Raw genomic sequence first — 20,202 nt, 5'->3', positions numbered from 1 at the left:
GGGTGTCCCTGCTCAGTGCAGGGAGTGGGACAGATGGCCTTGAAGGGTTCCTTTCAACTCAAACCATTCTATGAAAGTTAATTTTGGAAGTGAGGTCCAGAGAAGAGCAGAGCTGGGACAGGAGTGGGAGCAGCATGGGAAGCGTCAGGTTTTGCATTGCCTGCACGCCTTGGCAGCTGTCTTCTTGCCTGTGCAGTTAACATATTTGACGTGCCCATGCAACTTGAGCATAAAGCAGATTTAGCAGTTGACATGAGTGAATTTTTAATAGTAACTTTGCATGGATTCGAGCATGCACAACGCTGGAGCGTCAAGATACGGGGTATGAGTGTGATAGCAGAGGAGAGACGGTCTGATTCTTTGCAAACTTAATTAAATCGGGTCATTAAAGCCATGTTGCAACGTATTTTCTGCCTGCAGGAGAGGAACAAAGGCTATGCCAGGGCTGAATTAGAGCTGAGGAAGAGCTACACATTTCCCTTCCTCATCTTTGCAGTTTTGACCGTGCACAGTTGACACAGCTTTTGAATGAATTAAGTCCTTCAAATTGAGATGAAAGTTTTTTTTTTCACCCTCTGTTCCTCCCCCCGGTAAGATGGAGATGTTCTACCTGCTTGATCTCAGAGCTGAGTGTAAAAAAGTCTCAGCTCCTCGTGCCTGTTAGCTCCTGTCAGTGTTCAGTGCTCATTAATTTTGCATTCACTCAGCACCGTATAATTTTTCCTGACATTGTTCAGACAACCAGCCTATTTTACTTAAGACATCTCTACACCATTAGTGTTTAACTCTAAAAGGTGTGAAGGCAGAAGGAAACATCCTTCTCCTTCTGTTCTTGTGGCGGCATGCTTCGCTCTGCTCTTTTTGCTGTTAAATGAGGGTTTTAACAAAAGCAGAACTGTAAACTTTTCCTTACAAACTGTGCCAAGGAAAGTGATGTTTGATGACTGCTAAAATCATCTAGTCCAACCATCCACCCATGCCTGTGATTGCTCTAGGCTATGTCACAAGATATGCTCTTGAGTGTCCATCTGGAGCCCCACAAAGGAGAACCACTGAACCCTATGCCATTGGTGCATCATAGCATCACAGAATGGTTTGTGTTGGAAGGGACCTTTAAGCTCACGTGGTTCCACCCCCTGCTGTAGGCAGGGACACCTCCCTCCAGCCCAAGTTGCTCACAGCCCCATCCAGCCTGGCCTGCAATGCTTCCATGGAGGGGCATCCGCAGCCTCGCAGGGCAACCTGTTCAGTGTCTCACCACCCTCACAGTAAAGAATTTCTTTCTAATATCTAGTCTAAATCTGCCCTCTTCCAGTTTCAAGCCATTTCCCCTCATCCTGTTGCTACCTGCCCTTACAAAAAGCACCATGGTGGCTGAAGGCCGCACTGATTCCAGCTCCAGTCCTAGTGATTCTGTGCTGTGAAACCCTATGAGTGCTTGCACGGCGTGTTGGGGCATCTCAGCTCAGGGAATGTCAATGAACTCTGTAATCCACTCCAGCAGGAGCTGTAAGAGCATGTCTGGTTATGCATCAGGCTTCTTCAGCTGCACAACAGCGGTGTTAATGGGGATTAGTGCTGTAGGCTTGTTAAAAACAAACGTGTCTGGTGTCCAACCTGCCTGTGATCCTTGGCTGGAAGGACGTCACAGGTCGGTTGGGATGACTGCAATGCTGAAATATGTATTTGTAGTCTACAGAAGGAACCAAATGGGTTAAAACAAGACTGATGATTCATTCACGTTGCAGGGTCGTAGGGAACTTGGTTGTGGGTAGATACAGGCTTTAAAAAAGCTATTAAATCACTGCTTTAACCTTAATATAAATCCACGGCTCCACCTGCAGATCCATACTGGTGGATGATTGGCGCTGGCACAGGTTCCTTGGAGAAATTGTGGGTGTCCCATCCCTGGAGGTGCTCAAGGCCTGGTCAGCCCTGGGCCTGAGCAGCCTGAGCTGGTGGGGGCCAGCAGCCCACAGCAGGGGTTGGGGCTGGGTGGGCTTTATTATTCCTTCCAACCCATTCAGGTTGGATATAAGGAGAAAATTCTTCTCCAAAAGAGCAGTGATCCAGTGGCACAGCTGCCCAGGGAGGTGGTGGGGTCAGCATCCCTGGAGGTGTTCCAGAACCGTGGGGATGTGGCACTGAGGGATGTGGGCAGCGGGCACAGTGGGGTGGGCAAAACCTGATTGTGTCTCCTTGTTGTTGAGAGGAAATAGAGGATAAGAGTGCCCTAGGAAAAACAACCCAATCTCAAAAATCAGAATAAATGGATCGAGTGGTTCTCCTCTAAAAACGCCTTTTTCTCTGCTTTGCCCACAAAAGAGGCACAGATAGAGGAGCTCAGGTAGAGACCTCTCCATCACTGGGAGCCCCCCGTGCTTGTCTCCAGTGGGTGGCCATGAGAGGTGGCATCAGGCTGATCTACACAGGGCTCCAAGGGAGCTGTGCTTGATTCTGGAAGCTGAGATCTGCTCTTCTGTTTCTTGCACTGGTATTTTCAAGCTTTGAAGCTCCCAGATTGTATTTTTCCACAGTTTCTTAAATTCGTAGATCAGATAATTTCCTTCCACCTACTAGAATAAAAAGTTATACAACCAAAGAGCTGCTGATTTCCATACAGTGTTCTGTAGGAATCTGGTGTTTGTGCAAGGGAAGACTCAGGGATGGGTTTTCTGCACCCGCCTCCATGTGAATGTGCTGATGTGCCTTAGGTGGGCAATGGGCAAACCTCAGCTCCTGCAGCTTGAGTTTTGGGTTGTGGTATCTCCAAAGAAGATGGGAACCATTGCAAAGGGGCTGCAATTGGGAGCATGGCTGGGCACTGTAATCAAGGTAGGAATGAAGTAAATCCCAAACGACCTCGTTGAGTAGGGGTAGCACCACTAGAAAAAACATCTTTTGTATTGCTGAGTCTTCCTGTTTGCTTTCTCAGCCAAGAGGCAGATTCCTCCCAGCAAAGCTCCAGCCACAGAGGGGGGAACAAACTGGTTTCACATCCCTGCCTTGCATGGGGCAGCACAGATTGGTCCCATCTGTGCATGGCAACAGCTGATATTTAAAGAACATCACCTTCAGGCATGCAAACCTTCCTAAATCAATAGGTTCACTGATGTCGTAGCAAATGGTTTCCTTGTTTGATTCTTTATCATAATGCTCATTACCTCTTTGGTCCCCAGACACATATGGCCTTGTGTGCCAACACCATGCTGAAGACCAACTCCTGACCTGGGGCCACCACCACCACCAGCAGCCAGCAGTTCTCCTTCCCCTTAACCCCACAGATAGCCCTGGACACGCCTTCTTCTTTGGACACTGTTTAAAACCACATGTTTTATGGTCTAGATCCTCTCACATGCTGCTTTCTTTTAATATTTTTCCTTTATTATTGTCTTTTTTTTCCTCTCGTGGCTTCTTAAAATCAATTTTTGTTTTCTAGAAGGCGCGTGCTGTGCACTCAGAAAACCTTCTGCTGAGTAGTTTATTTTTATGGCAGTTTTTTCCTGTTGGGTTTACTGGACTGATAGTAGGCACTAATTAATGGCATAGCTTTCTGTCACGCTCTCAATCCGTGGGTGCACTGAGTCTGTTCCATCTGATTTTAATTAACTAAAAATCAGAGCTCCTCATTGGGGAAATTACAGCTGTGGATTCAGTCGCCTTGCTCCTGTCTTATGAAGCAGATAGAGCAGAGCTGAGCTGGGGGCTGCCATTGCCATTGGCTTCCCTGCCTTCCCCAGCATCTTCCCATCCTTGTCCCCTACCCCAAGGCTCTGCTGCAGGTCCTTGGTGCCCACCTGTGCACAAAGCCACAGGCTCTCTCAGGTTGAACATTTTGCCTTCAAGCTATTTATTTTTTCATAGCAAACTCAAAACCCGAAGAATTTTTGGTCTTCTGTCATAAATAAAAAAAAACCACGTTTCCCCATGGAAATTTTGGGTTAAAAGAGAGCCCTTTGGCTGGGTGCTGGTAATGCCCACGGAATTTCATGGGGTTTTCCTAGGGAGTGGCAGCGAGCTCCTCTTGCGTGGAGAAGGAAGCACTAAAAGCCTTCATGCTGGGAATGGGGAATGGTTATCCTGGTTTCCTGGGTGCACATTGTTTTTTAAGAGCACAAGGCTTCTGACCAGCACCCCTGTTGAGAAGATCCATTTGTAGAATCATAGAACCATTAAGGCTGGAAAAGACCTCAAGACCATCAGGTCCAACCGTCAACCCATCACCACCATGCCCACTCATAGAATCAGTAAGGTTGGAAAAGATCTCTCAGATCATGGTCCCTTCCAATCATGGTCCCTTCCAACTCAAACAGTTCTATGATTCTATCACCAAGTCCAACCATCACCCCATCAGCACCATGCGCTCTAAACCGTGTCCCTCCGTGTCACATCTACACATTTTGTACGGGTTTGTCGTGATTTGGGTAAAATGGGATGAGTTAAGGTTTTTTTGGAGACTTTTCCCATCGTGCCCTTGAATGCTATAGTGATGGCTCCCACCCCATTTCTCCATAATGCATCTTCTCACTTTTTTGGGTGCTTGCTTTGCCCCAGGTATGTGAGTGCAGGCTGAGTGCAGGATCCTGGGCATCCCATTTCCTTGAAAATCATAGTGTATGTGTTGTCCTGCCAAAGAGATGCATGCAGGAAAGTCAACTAAGGATGGGTAAATAGTCCAGTGAGCTGATTTTTTGGCTTGCTCATGGCTCCTACAGCCATCCAGGCACCCATAAGTCTCCCGAGCTGTCAGAAAATCAAGGCATCATTTTAAGAATGCATTTAAAATAGCTCATCCTCCTTTGTGCTGCGAGAAGGAGCCGCTTTAATCACGTTGGAGGCAATTATGCTGTAATCAGGGCCATTGGTGTGCCTGACTTTTATGGAGCGATGGGGATTTACGATGCCAGCGGATGCCAAAGCCCCCGGGGCCGAATCCCGGCTGCCTCCCACGGTAGGAGAGCGGCAGATTTGTTACTCCTGCTGGTTTTATTTTCCTGTGGATCTGTCCATCCAGCTTTATAATTAGATTACAAGCACCGGGGCCGCAGGGACCATCGCTTTGCCCTGGGTTCAGTATTGAGCACAGAGAACGCTCAGCCTGCAGTGGATGCTCCTCATCAGCTCGAGTCATCGTGCAAGGCATCAGGTGAGGTGGTAAAGCAGACAGGTTTAATACAGGAAAAAGAAGAGCGAGACTAATGGGTTAAGGAGCAAAACAGCGGTTCGTGGTAATGTATTCCTTGTAGCTCTCCCGAGGTAGGGCTGCTCAGAATGAGACGCTAAAGAGCTGCGTTTAAGCACATTAAGTTAAGTGCTTTGCGGGGACGGGCTGACACTTTGAAGGAGTTTCGTGTGGCTGCAATGTGTCGCTCCGGAGAAGATGAGCAGGGGCTGCTGCTTCTGCTCCCAGCCCAGCGAGCGGCCGGGCTGCAGGAGGCGAAGGAGACGCACAGGAGAGATGCCGGCAGCTCCAGCTAATCCTCCCAGTAATAGGCTTGGTGATGGCATATGAAACTATTTTGCTAAAGTGGGAGGAGGATCCCACAGCCCAATTAAAGGATTAGATCTGAAAGCTAGTCCATTACCTCTAAGTACATGAATTTATGAAGAGCAGAAAAAAGCCGTTTCTCACGCCCTTTGGTAATAAGCGACGATGAGTTCTGCTCGGAGTGCTGCTGCTGCCTCTGCCGTGATGGGCCTGAATCCCTGCGCCGGTACCATGGGATGGGGGCACAGCCCAGAGAATCATAGCATGGTTTGAGTTGGAAGGGACCCTTCAAGGCCATCTGTCCCACTCCCTGCATTGAGCAGGGACACCCACAGCTCCATCAGTGCTCAGAGCCCATCCAGCCTGACCTTGGCTGTCTGTAGGGATGGGGCATCCATCTCATCTCTGGGCAACCTGTGCCAGTTGTTCAATCTAAGTCTCCCATCTCTTAATTTGAAACCATTTCCCCTTGTCCCTTCACACCAGACCCTGCTGAAAAGTGTCCTCTTCCTTCTCACAACCCCCTTCTCATGTTGGATTCAGCTAATTTATTTTCCAACAGCCCATGGGTGGGAGCAAAAGCAGAGGCAGAGATTGAGTGAAGCTCATGGCACAGCTTGGTCCTGCCTGAAAAGCAAATGCTCCTTGAAGCTTGCTGCCCTTCAAGCCCTGCTATGTGCCATGCATGGGCTGAAGAGCAGAGTTTGGGAGGAGAATGCACGGAGGGAGTTTGATGGGGGCGAACGTCCCAGGAGGATGCGGGGGATGAAGTGTGTCAAGTGACACATCTGGAAGGCTTGCAAATGTGATTTGTTTCTGAGTAATAAAACTTGTCACTCATTAATAGGATTAGATCTACACGCAAATGAATCACAGCTCAAATCTGCTGCTTGCAGTAAATATTACGTCGAGTTAGGCACTTTGCTGCTGAGTCTGATGCGCTGCAAAACACTAAATGCAATTTAGCTCTCACTTAGGGATGAGCTGGGGAGGAAAGGGATAACTGGAACATCTGGCAGTGGTGCTCTGAGTGGATGTGGCAGCAGTGAGGTGGTGGCATCCACCAGGAACCATGGACACCCCATGGGATGTGGCACCCACCAGGAACCATGGACACCCCATGGGATGTGGCATCCACCAGGAACCATGGACACCCCATGGGATGTGGCACCCATCAGGAACCATGGACACCACGTGGGTTGTGGCACCCACCAGGAACCATGGACACCCCATGGGTTATGCCTTCGGTGTGCTCACTGTGGCCTCATGGAGGCTAAAAGCATGCACGGTCCAAAATATCCCTGTTGTTCCTTATCCATTGGTGCCCCATCAGTGGGTTGAGCACATGGTTGGGGGAAGGATGGCTGCATGAGCCCCTGAGCCAAAACCACTTGCTCCACGTCTCATGGAGTTACATGAGCTGGAAGGGGGCCCTGAGAATTACTGAGTACCCGTGCCTCCACCCAGCACCACCCAAGACCCAAACCTTGGTGTCTCTGCACCTTGGGCTGTGCTGGGTTTTCGTGCTCCAGGTTTCCTCTGGCACAGCCCATCCTTTGGGAATCCCTCCTGCCTATGATTTATTAACGTGTTGTCTGAAAAACTCCCCATCAAACACTGCAGCCTGCACTAAACTGGATATACCGTTTCCTTTTCAAAATGTTGATGTTGGATTTCTCTCTCTCCAGCCTTCTGCTTCAGATGGTTTTTCCTTCCTGCCAGTGGCAAATTGTGATCTAATTAGTGCCTTTATTTTACCAGGATTAGAAAAGACATTGTATTTTTTTCTTCAAGTTTTTTCCCTTCACAGGGCTGAGAGATGACACAAAAATGCCAAAGTCTATTGATGAGCGTCACGCATTGTCTGGGTGGCAGGATATATGAAATCCAGCTGTCAATGCTTTGTTTGTTATTGGTTACATTTCAGTAGGAGAATTACAGTTCTTTGGCTGTAACATCCCTTTTCCTTTGCTACAGAGAAAGCAGCTGATGATGAAGTCCAGAAGTCTGACATCTCATCCAGCAGCCAGGGAGTGATTGAGAAGGAGTCGCTGGGACCTCTTCTGCTGGAGGTGGGTGCAGTAAGTAACTGCAGTGGCATAATTTATGATATGGCATGGTCCATACTCTGTGATTTCTGCTGGAAGCCAAGTAAGTAACTGACAGGTGAAATGAGGAATATTTTTTGAGAAAACAAGTGAGTCTAGGCTTCAGAATACCTGCATCTACTGATGCTTGCTACATTATCCAAAATCAGTCTAGATCACCAGATCTCCTTCCCTGGAAACACCAGGGAAAGAGACATCCCTCTATGCTTTTGGCTGCAGGAACTGTGGGATTCTCTGTGTATTGCCCTGCATAGAGCCAGCACAAGGATGACATGCCCCTGCCTGCAGGCTGCATGTAGCATCTCTGGGCCAGTGTGGCAGCCCCAGTGGCACACTGAAGATAGAATCATAGGATCATTAAAGTTGGAAAAGACTACTAAGATCATCAAGTCCAACCATCAACCTAAAATCCAACTGTCAACCCATAGTCCAACCATCAACCCATAGACCCATAGACCAACTGCCAACCCATTCTCCAACTGTCAACCCACAATCCAGCTGTCTGCCCATGGACCCATAGTCCAACCATCAGCTCACAGACCTAGAGTGCAGCTGTCAGTATGTTTTGGCATAGGATACAGGGCATGACTGAGTTGCCAGCAGAGCAATGTGGTGCTCACTGTAGGGCTTGCAGAAGAGTGGTAATGAAGATTGGGATTTGTTTGTAGTGGAGGTTTAGAGGAGCTTTCCAGGTTGTCCTTAATCTCTGCCCACAGCGTGCTGCTCTTCTTTGAACCCTCAAGTTATTCTGTCCAAATTAATAAAACAGCAGAAGGTGACTCTGTAGCAGAGTTGTTAACAGCTCAACATTTGGCTGGCGTGCTTCTTGCCCTTCATCTCCACTTCTTCCATCCTGTGGTAGAGCATCCCATCTCGGCTCCCTGCTGCAGCCCAGAATTGTGGAGGTGGCAGATGCCTGGGAGCAAAGCAGCATATCAGTGTAACAAATGGCACTGAAAAACCTGAGCTCCTTATATAGAAAGGGAAATTAATTAAATCAGCTTGTTTGTGACCAAAAATTATATGCCGTGCTGGTGTTGGGTGTTAATCAATCCTTTCTGCGGGAAGGAATACAGAGGTGTGTGGCTGTTTGGCAAATGCTGCTTTGTAAATAATCTAGCGTGTATTGTTTGGCTTGAAATGCATGTTTAGATTACAGTTATTACCCACACTGGCTGAGGAATAATTTCCTAATTGGCCTCTTCCCACACGAGTGCATGAAGCTCGATGGAGGTGGATGCTCCAAAGCCACCCTTTGGCACTGAGCCTTCTGCCTTGACCAGAATCGTAGAATCGTAGAGTCATGGAATGGCTTGGGTTGGAAAGGACCTCAAGGGTCACCAGGTTCCAAGCCCTCTGCCACAGGCAGGGTCACCAACCAGCAGACCAGGCTGCCCAGGGCCACATCCAGCCTGGTCTTGAATGCATCCAGGGATGGAGCATCAACAACCTCCTTGGGCATGTTGGGGATGTCAGTGTTGTTGCTGCCACCCCACAGGTGATCTTGCAGGATTTTGAAGCCTGCAAGGCTGCTGCACAGTTTGTTTGCTGTGTAGATTGACCACAAGAAGCAATTTGTGGTTTTGCCGGTCCCCGAGCAGCACTCAGCCTCTAATGCTTAAAAGGATTCCTGAAACAACTTCCAGTGTTGGGATGCCCTGGGCTCGGGCAGGGTGTGAAAGCACTGCCAGATTTAGGGCTGGTAGATGGGACCCAATGCCCACTGCTCACCCCAGGCACCATGCTGGGGTGCGTGCTGCCACCACCAAACATAAGGTCCCCATTAGGTTCAACTCAGAGCCCCAAAAGGCAGCATCTGCTGGAGAGAGGTGCATGGGGTTTTGCCTGGCTCTTTTTTGGGCTCCCCAAATGCAAAAGTTGGTTGTCTTGGCGATGCACCACAGCTGGGCATAAGGAAAATGGCAGTGGATCTGCCAGAACCATCTTGACAAAAGATTTCTTTCTTCTTTCTGTCTTCTTTTTTTTTCTTTTCCTGAAGGCTTCCTGTTTTTTTTCACTCAGTACTGCACAGCAAAACCTCACTTTTGTGAAGCACAGAGCAGCTTTCTCCTGGTGCAGGCAGGATGCTGCGAGTGGGCTTGCTGGGGATGCAAGGACCAATTTTGGAATCTGGGTTGTGATGGGATTCCCATGTCCATGTGCAAACTGTGACAGCCTGCAGGGCACCTCTTGCTCTGGTTGGAGGGTGGTGCAGCACGAGAGCTTGCTGGTTGCGGAAGGAAAGGTAGGAATTAAACTCCAGGAAGGTGGAAATTCAATCCTGCTCGTACAAAAACATTTCAGCTGATGCAGCATGCCTGCAAGAGTGTAAATCAGCCATCAGTCTTCTCAAGGGCTTCTCAACTCCGAGCTCATTGCAGAAGGCAGAAAGCTGAAAACCTTCATTGCATCCTCATTACAGTGAGCAGAAGGGCTCCATGTTGTGTGATTGGGTCTGGTTCACTTTTGTCCTCATTTGCTCGATTGCAGGGACTGAGTTTGCCACTTGCAACCTAAATGCACACACACACACACACACACACAAAGTTATTCTGCAAGATGCTGGGGCTCGCAATTCTTGGACTGTAATTAAGCAAGTTGGGCATATGCTTAACTTCAGTGTCTTGCCAAATCAGTCTTCCGGGCTGCTCTGGCCCTTTGAAAAGGTTTGTTTATATGTTGCTGGCACAGGACTCAGAAGCAGAGACGTCCTCAGCGTAGCTCGCAGACCTTAGAACATGTTTAAGCAAATGTGCTGTTATTTGATCTCTAGCAAAGGATCCACGGCGGTTATGAAATACCTCGTTACCATTAGTGCCCCTCGGCTAACCACAACACTGATCCTCATGTTTACTCCTTTGTGCCATCAAGTATGTGCAGCTGTAATTGTGCTGGTAGGTCAGCTGCTCGGCTTCATTCAGGTGGCCCTTGCCTGTGTCCAGGAACTTTGGGTGTGCTGAAAAATGGGTGGAAAACAATTGTTAATGAGGAGAAGAGGGAGAGAATTAACAAAGAAATATTAGATGTGTCAGAAGAGGTGAAGTTACATTAGTTGTGTGAACATAGAATCAAGAAAAGTTGAGATATGGCACTGAGGGACATGGTTTAGTGAGCATGATGGTGATGGGTTGATGGCTGGGACTTGATGATCACAGAGGTCTTTTCCAACCTTGGGCTTGGGTTGAAAGGGACCTTAAAGCCCATCTAGCTCCATCCCCCTGCTGTGGGCTGGGTGCCCCCCACCAGATCAGGCTGCCCAGGCCTCCATCCAGCCTGGCCTTGAATGCCTCCAGGGATGGGGCACCCACAGTTTCTCTGGGCAGTGCCAGGGCCTCATGCCCTCTGAGTAAAGAATTTCTTCCCAACATCCAATCTAAATCTCCTCTCTTTTAGTTTTAAACCATAATATTGTGCTTTCTGCTATCATTTGCTCACGAGATGAGTGAGATCTGTCTTTCCTCATCATCTCCTGTTTGAGAGTTACGGTCTAAGATGAACATGATGGGATGAAGGGCTGGGACAAGAGGCATGTGGAGGTTTCCCATGGCTGCAGAGTGGGTCCTCGGCACAGGACCTGTCCGTGTTCCAGCGCAGGGACCCACTGACCCCATGCTGACCTCCTTTATCCCACTGCAGGCATTGGATGGCTTCTTCTTCGTCGTGAATCGTGAAGGGAGGATCGTCTTTGTCTCTGAGAATGTCACCAGCTACCTGGGGTACAACCAGGAGGAGCTCATGAACACCAGTGTCTACAGCATTCTGCATGTGGGGGATCACACCGAGTTTGTCAAGAACTTGTTGCCCAAGTCTCTAGGTAAGAAAGCTGTTGGCCCAAAGCTTGGCCATCAGCAAAGCTGCCCGGCGTTTGTATATTATTTCAAGTGCTCTGAAATTCAGAGCTACACCCTACCCAGGTAATGAGCCATAAACTTCTACCTGCTGAAATACATCCTACCAGTGAAGAATCAATATTAGATTTACGAACAAATAGCAGTGCTAATGGATGGCGCTCTGAAAGTAATCTGTCTTTCACCACTAAGAAAACTTTTGCATTCAGTGCTGCAGCTCCACGAAGCTGCTCGAGTTGGAGCTGAGGAAGGACTTGCTGGGCTTTGTTTGTGAGTTAGTGTAAAGAATCCAGCCTGATCCTATCGACCGCTTGTTCGCTTGCCAAAATGCATATCGCTTAATCGGCATTTAAGCTCATTTTTAAAATAATGTGCTTACTCAACGGCACTGTAATTTAACTCTCAGTAAGAGTCTCTGCCTGCCCCACTGCCAGAGCCTTTGGCAGCCTCCATTAAACCCCCAGCTGCAAAGCTTTGGCTGTAACGGGGCAATTTTAAGGGGTTTTGTCCCCAGCTGCTGTCAGAGCCCATCATATTTTGCCAGGGGATGGGCTGCACTTTGGGAAGCTTTGCTACATAGACATGATACGCAGCCTGACTGTTTCAGTGCTTTCCATCAGCATCAGTGGAGTCATCACTTGGGTGCTGCTGTCATCACCTGTGTGTTGTAAACTCACAGTGGTTCTCCATGCTGGGCAAATGGACAGCTGGGAGGAAATGCTACACGACAAAGGCACTTGCATGGCTCTGGAGGCAATTGAAAGAGCAGCTTTTGTTCATTGACTCAATGCAGGCATCCTTCTGGAGATACAAGGAGAGTGGTGCCGTGCAGTAGGGGAAGGAGCCACAAAGTCTTTGTGTGCTTGGAGAGTTCTTTGGTCATTGCTGAGCTGAAAGCACAAGAAACAGCCCAAGCTCAAAGCATCCTGAGCAGGGATTCATGACTGGTGCTGACCAGCAAACCAACAGGACTGCTTTGCCTACAGCAAGGTTTGCCCAGAGAGGCTGTGGATGCCCCGTCCATCCCTGGAGGTGTTCAAGGCCAGGTTGGATGGGGCCCTGGGCAGCCTGGGCTGCTCTGAAACGTGGAGATTGGTGGCCCTGCCTGTGGCAGGGGGTTGGAGCTTCATGATCCTTGAGGTCCCTTCCAACCCAAGCCATTCTGTGATTCTGCAAAGGGGCTCTGCCAGCATCCTCCTCTCAGCACACTCTGTACACAGTCCCATGGCATGGGGTTGTGCTGAGGTGATGCTCCTCTGCTGACCCGGGTGGATAATGCTGAATTCAGGCATCCCTGAACCGTAACGCCACATCCACTGACACCTTTGAAGATATAACCACTATTGTCAAAACGTGCTTTTTCCGAATAGCTTGACTGAAAACAGGTCCTTTTTCCTTTTTCTTCGGAATTCACAGTTGTCTTCCCTCTGGGTAAGTGCAGTGATGTCTTAAGCCACCTGTATCTATGAGCTTATGGAGCTTCAGGCTTTGTCTCTTCCCTGAGGTTACCTGGGAGCAGCTGTTTGTTTTCTTCTGCTTGGATGTTACAAGCCCCTCGGCTCTTCTGGCAGAGCAGGCTGTACGAGAGCTTCACAGTCTGCTGGTGGCAAAATCACTTGGGTTGAACATGGATCTCCTCAGAGATGGCTGAAAGGGTTAGCAACATCAGCCTTCCAACATGTACCTGGGGAGACCCTGAATGTGCCACAGTGGTTAAACCACTTCTGAGGAAAGCCAGGGGAAGGTTTTCATTGCAGTGTGATGCACCGCTGTGGAGTTATACTGAAGCTTCTCTTGGGCTGAAGCCCCTTGTCCTTACCCTGCTGGACCAGCACCAGGAGCTCTCACTGCAGTCAGAATGGCAGTGATTTCCCTTTCTGTCAGCCCCAGAAATGAGAAGGAAGAAGTTGAGAAGCAAAGAGAAAATCTGGTATGCCCAGCTGGAAGCTGGCTTGCTGCATTCACCCTAGGAGCATCATTTCAGCATTTCTAGTGCAGTGGCAAAATTCAGGAGTCCTTCCAGGTGCTGGGAGTGACTCAGCCACCTTTGCCTCAGTTTCGCTGTCTGTAAGATGGAATTGGCATCATTAACAGCAGTGTGATGACTTTGATATCAGTGTGGGTTATAGGTGCTTTTACTGCTCTTCTGGGATCACTGACTCATGCTTGGGGTCTTTGGCAGGTTTACCAGCCATCCCCTAAGAGAGAGTATCCCAGACTGCAGCATTGCTTCTCCTCCAGCCTGAATTCAGCAGAGCTTTTTCCCTGTTATTTGGCAAGATAGCAGTGTTTGGTGGAAAATTTGGCTGTGGTTAGGTGGGATCCCACTGACATCGCTGTCTGGACATCCTGTTCCAAGTTTTGTTGTGCAGGGAGCTGCTGTGCTGCCGTGCTTCAGGATCACAGTGGTTTAATAACACCCAGCAATGTGGGCACAGCAGGTCCAGCCTTGCACAGGCTTCTGGTCTGCAGTGAAGATCAGAGCTCTCATCCGTGGAGCTTCATCTTTGCAATATGTCACAACTTGTAACATTCCTTCTCTTCCTTTCTCCCTCCCACCCCAGTGAATGGAGTTCCCTGGCCTCAGGAAGCGACCCGACGCAACAGCCACACATTCAGCTGCAGGATGCTGATCCGGCCGCCCGATGAGCCTGGCACTGAGAACCAGGAGGCTCGCCAGCGCTACGAGGTGATGCAGTGCTTCACCGTTTCCCAGCCCAAGACGTTCAAGGAGGAAGGAGAAGGTAGGGCAGAGCCTTCACCTCTAGCCCTGCAATGGGAAGGGGATGGGGAGAAGGGGACGAGGTGAAATCCTCCAGGATTTTCACCAAAAAATGGGCAGGCTGACTTTTGAAAAGGCTTCCGTGACTCTCCAGAGGCAGCTTTTGGCACTGCTTGCAATCAGTGTTGCTGGAGGAAAGAGAAATCCCATGGATGCCATAGATGTGGCACACAGGGACGTGGTTTAGTTGGGTGAACGGTTGGATTTGATGATCTTAATGGTCTTTTCCAACCTTCGTGATGCTATGATTACATGTAGAGAGATATTGTAGTGGGCATGGTGGAGGTCCAACCATAATGACTCAATGATTCTATGAGTGGGCACGGTGGTGATGGGTCAGAGGTTGGACGTGATGATCTTAGAGGTCTTCTCCAACCTTTATGACCCTATGATTCTATAATTACCAGACCAAGCTTGCTGGCTGCACAGCCTTTTCCCAGCAGGCCGCAAAGGGAAGATACTGTTGAGTGAGCCCAGACTCTAATTGATAGCACGTGCAGGAGATGCCTGACCATCAGGAATATTCCCAGCCCTAGGAGCTGCTCAGCACCGTGCTGATGGCATGGTTTTGGCCAAAGCAAATGCAGGATTTTGGACGGGTGGGTCACCCTGGTGGCAGCAGGGCAGCTGCTTCCCTGGTGTGAGGTCTCAGAGCAGGAGAGTGAAAGAGCTTCCCTGCAAATGCCGTAGCTCTCATCTCTGTGTACCAACTCTTATTTTCCAGCACATTAGCTGAATTAATCCATTGCGGTTTACACAGGAGATCACGACTGGAAGAAATAAATTATGGTATTTTATGACCAAATACTTTGCCTGAAGCTGACAGTTGCTGGCTTTTAGCGCTGACTTTTATTGTACAATACTGCCAGATCTGAAAAGCCTTTACAATTAATTTCTCCAAACACTGGAAACCTCTCCCAGCAAACTTCATATAGTTTACAGAGAGCCTCCTTGCTCTGAAGGGCCGAAGGACTGCTTGGGGTAAACACTTCCAGGGCAGGACATGGCTGTCGAGCACCGCAGAGTTATTTTAATTAACATTCTGAATTGCAAGTGGAGGCTGTAACGTGTGACTTTCTCATTCTCCTAGTCCCTTCTCCTTCTGCTTTGGCAGATTTCCAGTCCTGTCTGATATGCATTGCGAGAAGGTTACCTCGACCAGCAGCCGTCACCCCTTCCGAATCCTTTGTGACCAAGCAAGACACCACAGGTAATGTCCATGCAATGCTGCTGGGGCTGTTGGGGCTCCTCCTGGCCAGCAGCATCCTTGCTGAGCTGTCCTTGTGCTGTGCATCCCGAAGGGTGCATCCCATCTCCTCCATCACAACGAGTCCTTGCACTCTCCCAAGGCTTTGGACAGGGTGCTGAATGCTGGGTGCTGCTGCAAGTGCTGGATTCAGTGGTTTCCTCAACCAGCAGAAGGAAAACTGCACTTGTGGCTCTCGAAGGGGGGGTGCAGGACTGATCGAATGTATCACACATGCAGCCACTCTCCCCTCCATTTGATTTCAGGGGATATTGAGGTTGCTGATCAATGGGAAGGAAGCAATCGTCACCATTCGGATTTGGGGATGCTCTCATCCAAATATTGCTTTCTTCTTTATTGAAGCGGTTTGGTGACCTTCTTTCTGACTGTTAATCACCACCATGGACTTCCCTGCAACCTGTGAATCCTTAATGAGTGCATGCAGGCTTTCTGCTACCTCTCCATTGCTGTAATATCCGCTTTGCATGGCTGCCTGCTTTTCCTGACACCGGAGAGTTCTTTGTGCAGGAGCATACACTGAGTGCACGCGTTCTGCTGTGCCTGAGTAACGTGGCTCTCCTCTCTCCACCCAGGTAAAATCATCTCCATCGACACCAGCTCCCTCAGAGCTGCCGGCAGGACGGGTTGGGAAGATTTAGTGCGGAAATGCATCTATGCTTTCTTCCAGCCTCAGGGCAGAGAGCCATCTTATGCCAAGCAGCTCTTTCAAGAAGGTAACAAGCTCTTCTCACCGGCTCTCTCCCTCTCGTGCTGAGCAGCAGTAGCTGCAGTACCAAGTTGATGCATAGCCCTTGTTGCTGGCTAAGTGCTTTCTGGGAAAACAAACACTGCAATAGTAATTGCAGAGCACTGGAGGGTGAGCTGAAGCAGCTGAGCATCGCTGGAGGAGCTCCTCCAGCTGCAGAGCAGCAGAGCTGGGCCAGGTATGGGGTTCCCTTTAGGAACCCTTTGGGAAATACGGAATTGAGGCACATCTCCACAGGCCAGATTTGGGCATTACACTGCTGTTCTGCTGTTGTTGCTGAAGGTATCCCTGTGTTTTTGGTTGTCCCCTTCAGTGATGACACGTGGCACAGCCTTCAGCCCATCTTACCGATTCACCCTGAGCGACGGGACGGTGCTCAGCGCCCACACCAAGTGCAAGCTCTGCTACCCCTCCAGCCCAGAAGTGCAGCCCTTCATCATGGGCATCCACATCATCGACAGGTATGTTCCTGTAGCGCTGCTGCAGAGCCGTGCTCAGGTTGGTACCATGCCTGCATGTGATTCAGGAATCGAGGAACCCATCCTCAGCCCATTCCAACCATGGCTCGTGGTCTTGTTTGGAGATATGATCACAGAATCACAGAATCACAGAGTGGCCCGGGTTGGAAGGGACCTCAAGGATCATGAAGCTGCAACCCCTCTGCCACAGGCAGGGCCATCAACCTCCACATTTAATACTAGGCCATGAGGGACCCAGATCTGAACACCAGCATAAAGCAGCTCTGTTGCATTTTATTGATGATTGCCATTTGGCAAAGAGCACGGGGCGTTCAGGTGGAGCTTTATAGACGTGCTTGAGATTTCTGCCTTGCCCAGAGAACTTAGGCAAAATATTTGGGGAGGGAGAGGCTCTGGAGAACTTGCAGAACAGGGTGAGCTGAGTCTGTGGGCCTGGGCTGTGCGGGAGAAACATGGGGAGGATAGGGTGGGTGGGAATGCTCTCTGAGCAGGGTCTTCTGGCCACGTGGGAGCACAGCACCCAGAGGAGGTTGTGTCCCCTTTCTGGGGAGGTGGTGAAGCTGCTGCACTCCTCCCAGTCTACTGAAACAGAGCTGGAGCTTGCAGGCTCCCGTTCTTCAAGCTTCAGATCTCTGCAGAATAAAAGGGTGGCAGGAGGCTGTTTGGAGAATACCAAAAGTCTGGGAGAAGCCTCACGTGTCTCTCTGTTTCCCTTTTGTCTCCGACAGGGATCACGGCATGCTGCCCTCCCAGGAGAACACTAACTCAGCCATGGCCCTTCCGCGGGTCAGCCCCTCTCTGAACCCCAACATCTCCCCAGGGCAAGGCATGGCCCTGCCGCCCTCCATCCCTCCCTCCAATGGCAGCATGCTGGCCACCCCTGGCAACCAGCAGCCCGGTGCCGGCCTCCACAGCAGCAACTCGAGCACCAGCCAAACGAGCTTCGGCTGTTCTCCTGGGAACCAGATAGGAGCCAATGTTGCCTTAAGCCAGGGACAAGCCGGTCCCCCGAACAGTAACCACAATTTAAACCTCAATAGCTCCCCCATGAACAGCCCAGGGATCACCCCGCCGCAATTCATGTCTCCTAGGCACCGGGTCAGCCCAGGACTGGTCCCCCGGCCCCGGGGACCCAGCAATCCCTTCTCCCCCACCATGCCCACCATGCACTCCCCCGTGGGCATGGCCAACAGCGGCGGGGCGGCAACGGCGGTGGCGGTGGCGGCTCCAGGTCCTTTCCCACCGCCCCCATAAACTCTTTGCAGGGGCTTAGCGAAGGTGCCAGCACACCGGTGGGCTACTCCACGCCACCCCCTGTGCTGAGACAGCTGGGCTCCCAGAGCTCGCCCGGCCGCCTCGGCATGCAGCCCATGAAAGCGGAGTCCAAGGACAGCAAGGAGATCGCCTCCATCCTGAGCGAGATGATCCAGTCTGATGGCGGTGCGGGTGACGGCAAACCGCTGGACTCGGGTGTGCTGCATGCCGGCGAGAGGCTCACGGAGGGGGAGAGCAAGTGCTCCCAATCCACCAGCCACAAGCTGGTCCAGCTGCTGGCCAGCACGGCCGAGCAGCAGCTTCGGCACGCGGATGCGGACACGAGCTGCAAGGATTCGTTGGCCTGCGCGGGCACCACGAGCGCACTGGGTGCCAGCAACCCGCCGAGCAGCACCTGTCCCTCCTCCCATAGCTCGCTGACCGAGCGGCACAAGATTTTGCATAGACTCCTTCAGGAGGGCAGCCCTTCTGACATCACCACCTTGGCCATGGAGCATGACAAAAAGGATAACGTCCCCAACCCCGCCACCACCCCGACAGCCCCGAGCCAGCTGCCGGGCACCCCGGACATCAAGCTGGAGTCGGATGCTATGAAAAAGAAGGATGTCAAGGATCACCAGCTCCTGCGCTATCTGCTTGATAAGGACGAGAAGGAGCTCGCCGCCGCCCCAGCCCTCAGCCTGGATGACGTGAAGGTGAAGGTGGAGAAGACGGAGCAGATGGAGCCCTGCAACACCACCCCAGTGCCGCTGGCCAAGCCGCCGGCCGCAGAGGAGGTCAAGCTGGAGTCACAGGGCCAGGTGAGTCTGCTGCTTTTGGGGTCAGCACCATTGAAAAGTCAGGCTTTTTTGGTGTTTTGCCCCACTGCTCCTCCAGCAGGTGTGGTGCTGCCTTCCCTACTGGTTCCACCTTCTCTAGCACTGCTGTTACCCTCTGTTGACTGGGTTCTGTTGCAGATCATCTTGAGTGCAATCATGCAGCATTTGCAGGGCAGCCAGGGGATCAGGTCCAGCCAGCATGGTTCATGAAAGGCGGGTCCTGCTTGACCTGATCTCCTTCTATGGCCGGATGACCTGCCTGGTGGATGAAGGAAAGGCTGTGGATGTAACCTGCATAGACTTTCGTAAAGTACTTGACTCAGTCTCCCACAGTATTCTCCTGGAGAAGCTGCAGCCCGTGGCTGGGACAGCTGTACTCTTCACTGGGTAAAGAACTGGCTGTAGGGCTGGGCCCAGAGAGTGATGTGAATGAATTCCATCCAAGTGGTGGCTGATCACAAATGATGTTCCCCAGAGGTTGGTACTGGGAAACCTGTTCAGTATTCTTATTGATAACCTGGATGACGGCACTGAGTGCACCCTCAGTAAGTTTGCAGATGAGGAGGTGGGGAGGAAGGCCCCGCAGAGGGATCTGGACAGGCTGGATAGCTGGGCTGAGGCAGAGTGCAGAGTTGTCTGGATGAGGAACTACGAGATGTGCTTTAGTAGCTTGTGATAGCTGTGGTAATGGGAGGACGGTTGGACTAGATGATCTTGCAGGTCGTTTCCAACCTTGTGATTCTGTGATTCCATGATTCTCTGCAGGTGATCATCCCCTGTACTCAGTTCTGGTGGGGCTGCACCTCCAGTGTAGTGTTCAGTGTTGGGCCCCTCACTACAAGAAAGGCACTGAGGCACTGCAGTGTGTCCAGAGAAGGGCAGTGGAGCTATGAGGGGTCTGCAGCACTAGTGTTATGGGGAGCAGCTGAGGGCACTGGGATGGATCAGTTTGGAGCAGAGGAGCTCAGGGGAGACCTATATCATTCTGTACAACTGCTGAAAGGAGGTTGTGGTGAAGTGCGGTCAGCCTCTGCTCTGGGATGACAGTGATAGGATGAGTGGTAATGACCTCAGATTGTGCCAGGGGAAATTCAGGTTGGATGTTAGGAAACATTTCTCCTCATAAAGAGCAGTGATGCAGTGGCACAGCTGCCCAGGAGGTGGTGGGGTCACCAAAGCTGGAGGTGTTCCAGAACCGTGGGGATGTGGCACTGAGGGATGTGGGCAGTGGGCACGGTGGGGTGGGCTGAGGTTGGACTCGGTGATCTTAATGGTCCTTCCCAACCTTAAAGGTGCTTCCACGTTTTGGTAACTCAGAGCTTCAAGACAATGCTGGGAGAGGAAGGAAGAAGCTTTCCGAGCTGCATAAGAATGGGAAAGGAGCGGTGCTGC

General features: G+C 50.7%; 1 protein-coding gene across 1 annotated transcript in view; it reads left to right on the top strand.

The window, feature by feature from the left end:
- Positions 1 to 20,202, top strand: part of NCOA1 (nuclear receptor coactivator 1) — a 114,597-nt gene that overhangs the window by 74,019 nt on the left and 20,376 nt on the right. The window contains 8 exon segments of the mRNA XM_019613376.2: positions 7,466 to 7,560; positions 11,233 to 11,410; positions 14,009 to 14,188; positions 15,341 to 15,436; positions 16,066 to 16,206; positions 16,552 to 16,699; positions 17,446 to 17,926; positions 17,929 to 18,792. Coding sequence (XP_019468921.1) covers positions 7,466 to 7,560; positions 11,233 to 11,410; positions 14,009 to 14,188; positions 15,341 to 15,436; positions 16,066 to 16,206; positions 16,552 to 16,699; positions 17,446 to 17,926; positions 17,929 to 18,792 — 2,183 coding nt within the window.

The sequence above is a fragment of the Meleagris gallopavo genome, chromosome 2 (assembly GCF_000146605.3).
Source record: "Meleagris gallopavo isolate NT-WF06-2002-E0010 breed Aviagen turkey brand Nicholas breeding stock chromosome 2, Turkey_5.1, whole genome shotgun sequence".
Lineage (NCBI taxonomy): Eukaryota > Metazoa > Chordata > Aves > Galliformes > Phasianidae > Meleagris > Meleagris gallopavo.
The sequence above is the reverse complement of the archived record's forward strand: the minus strand, read 5'-3'. Positions and strand labels throughout refer to the sequence as shown.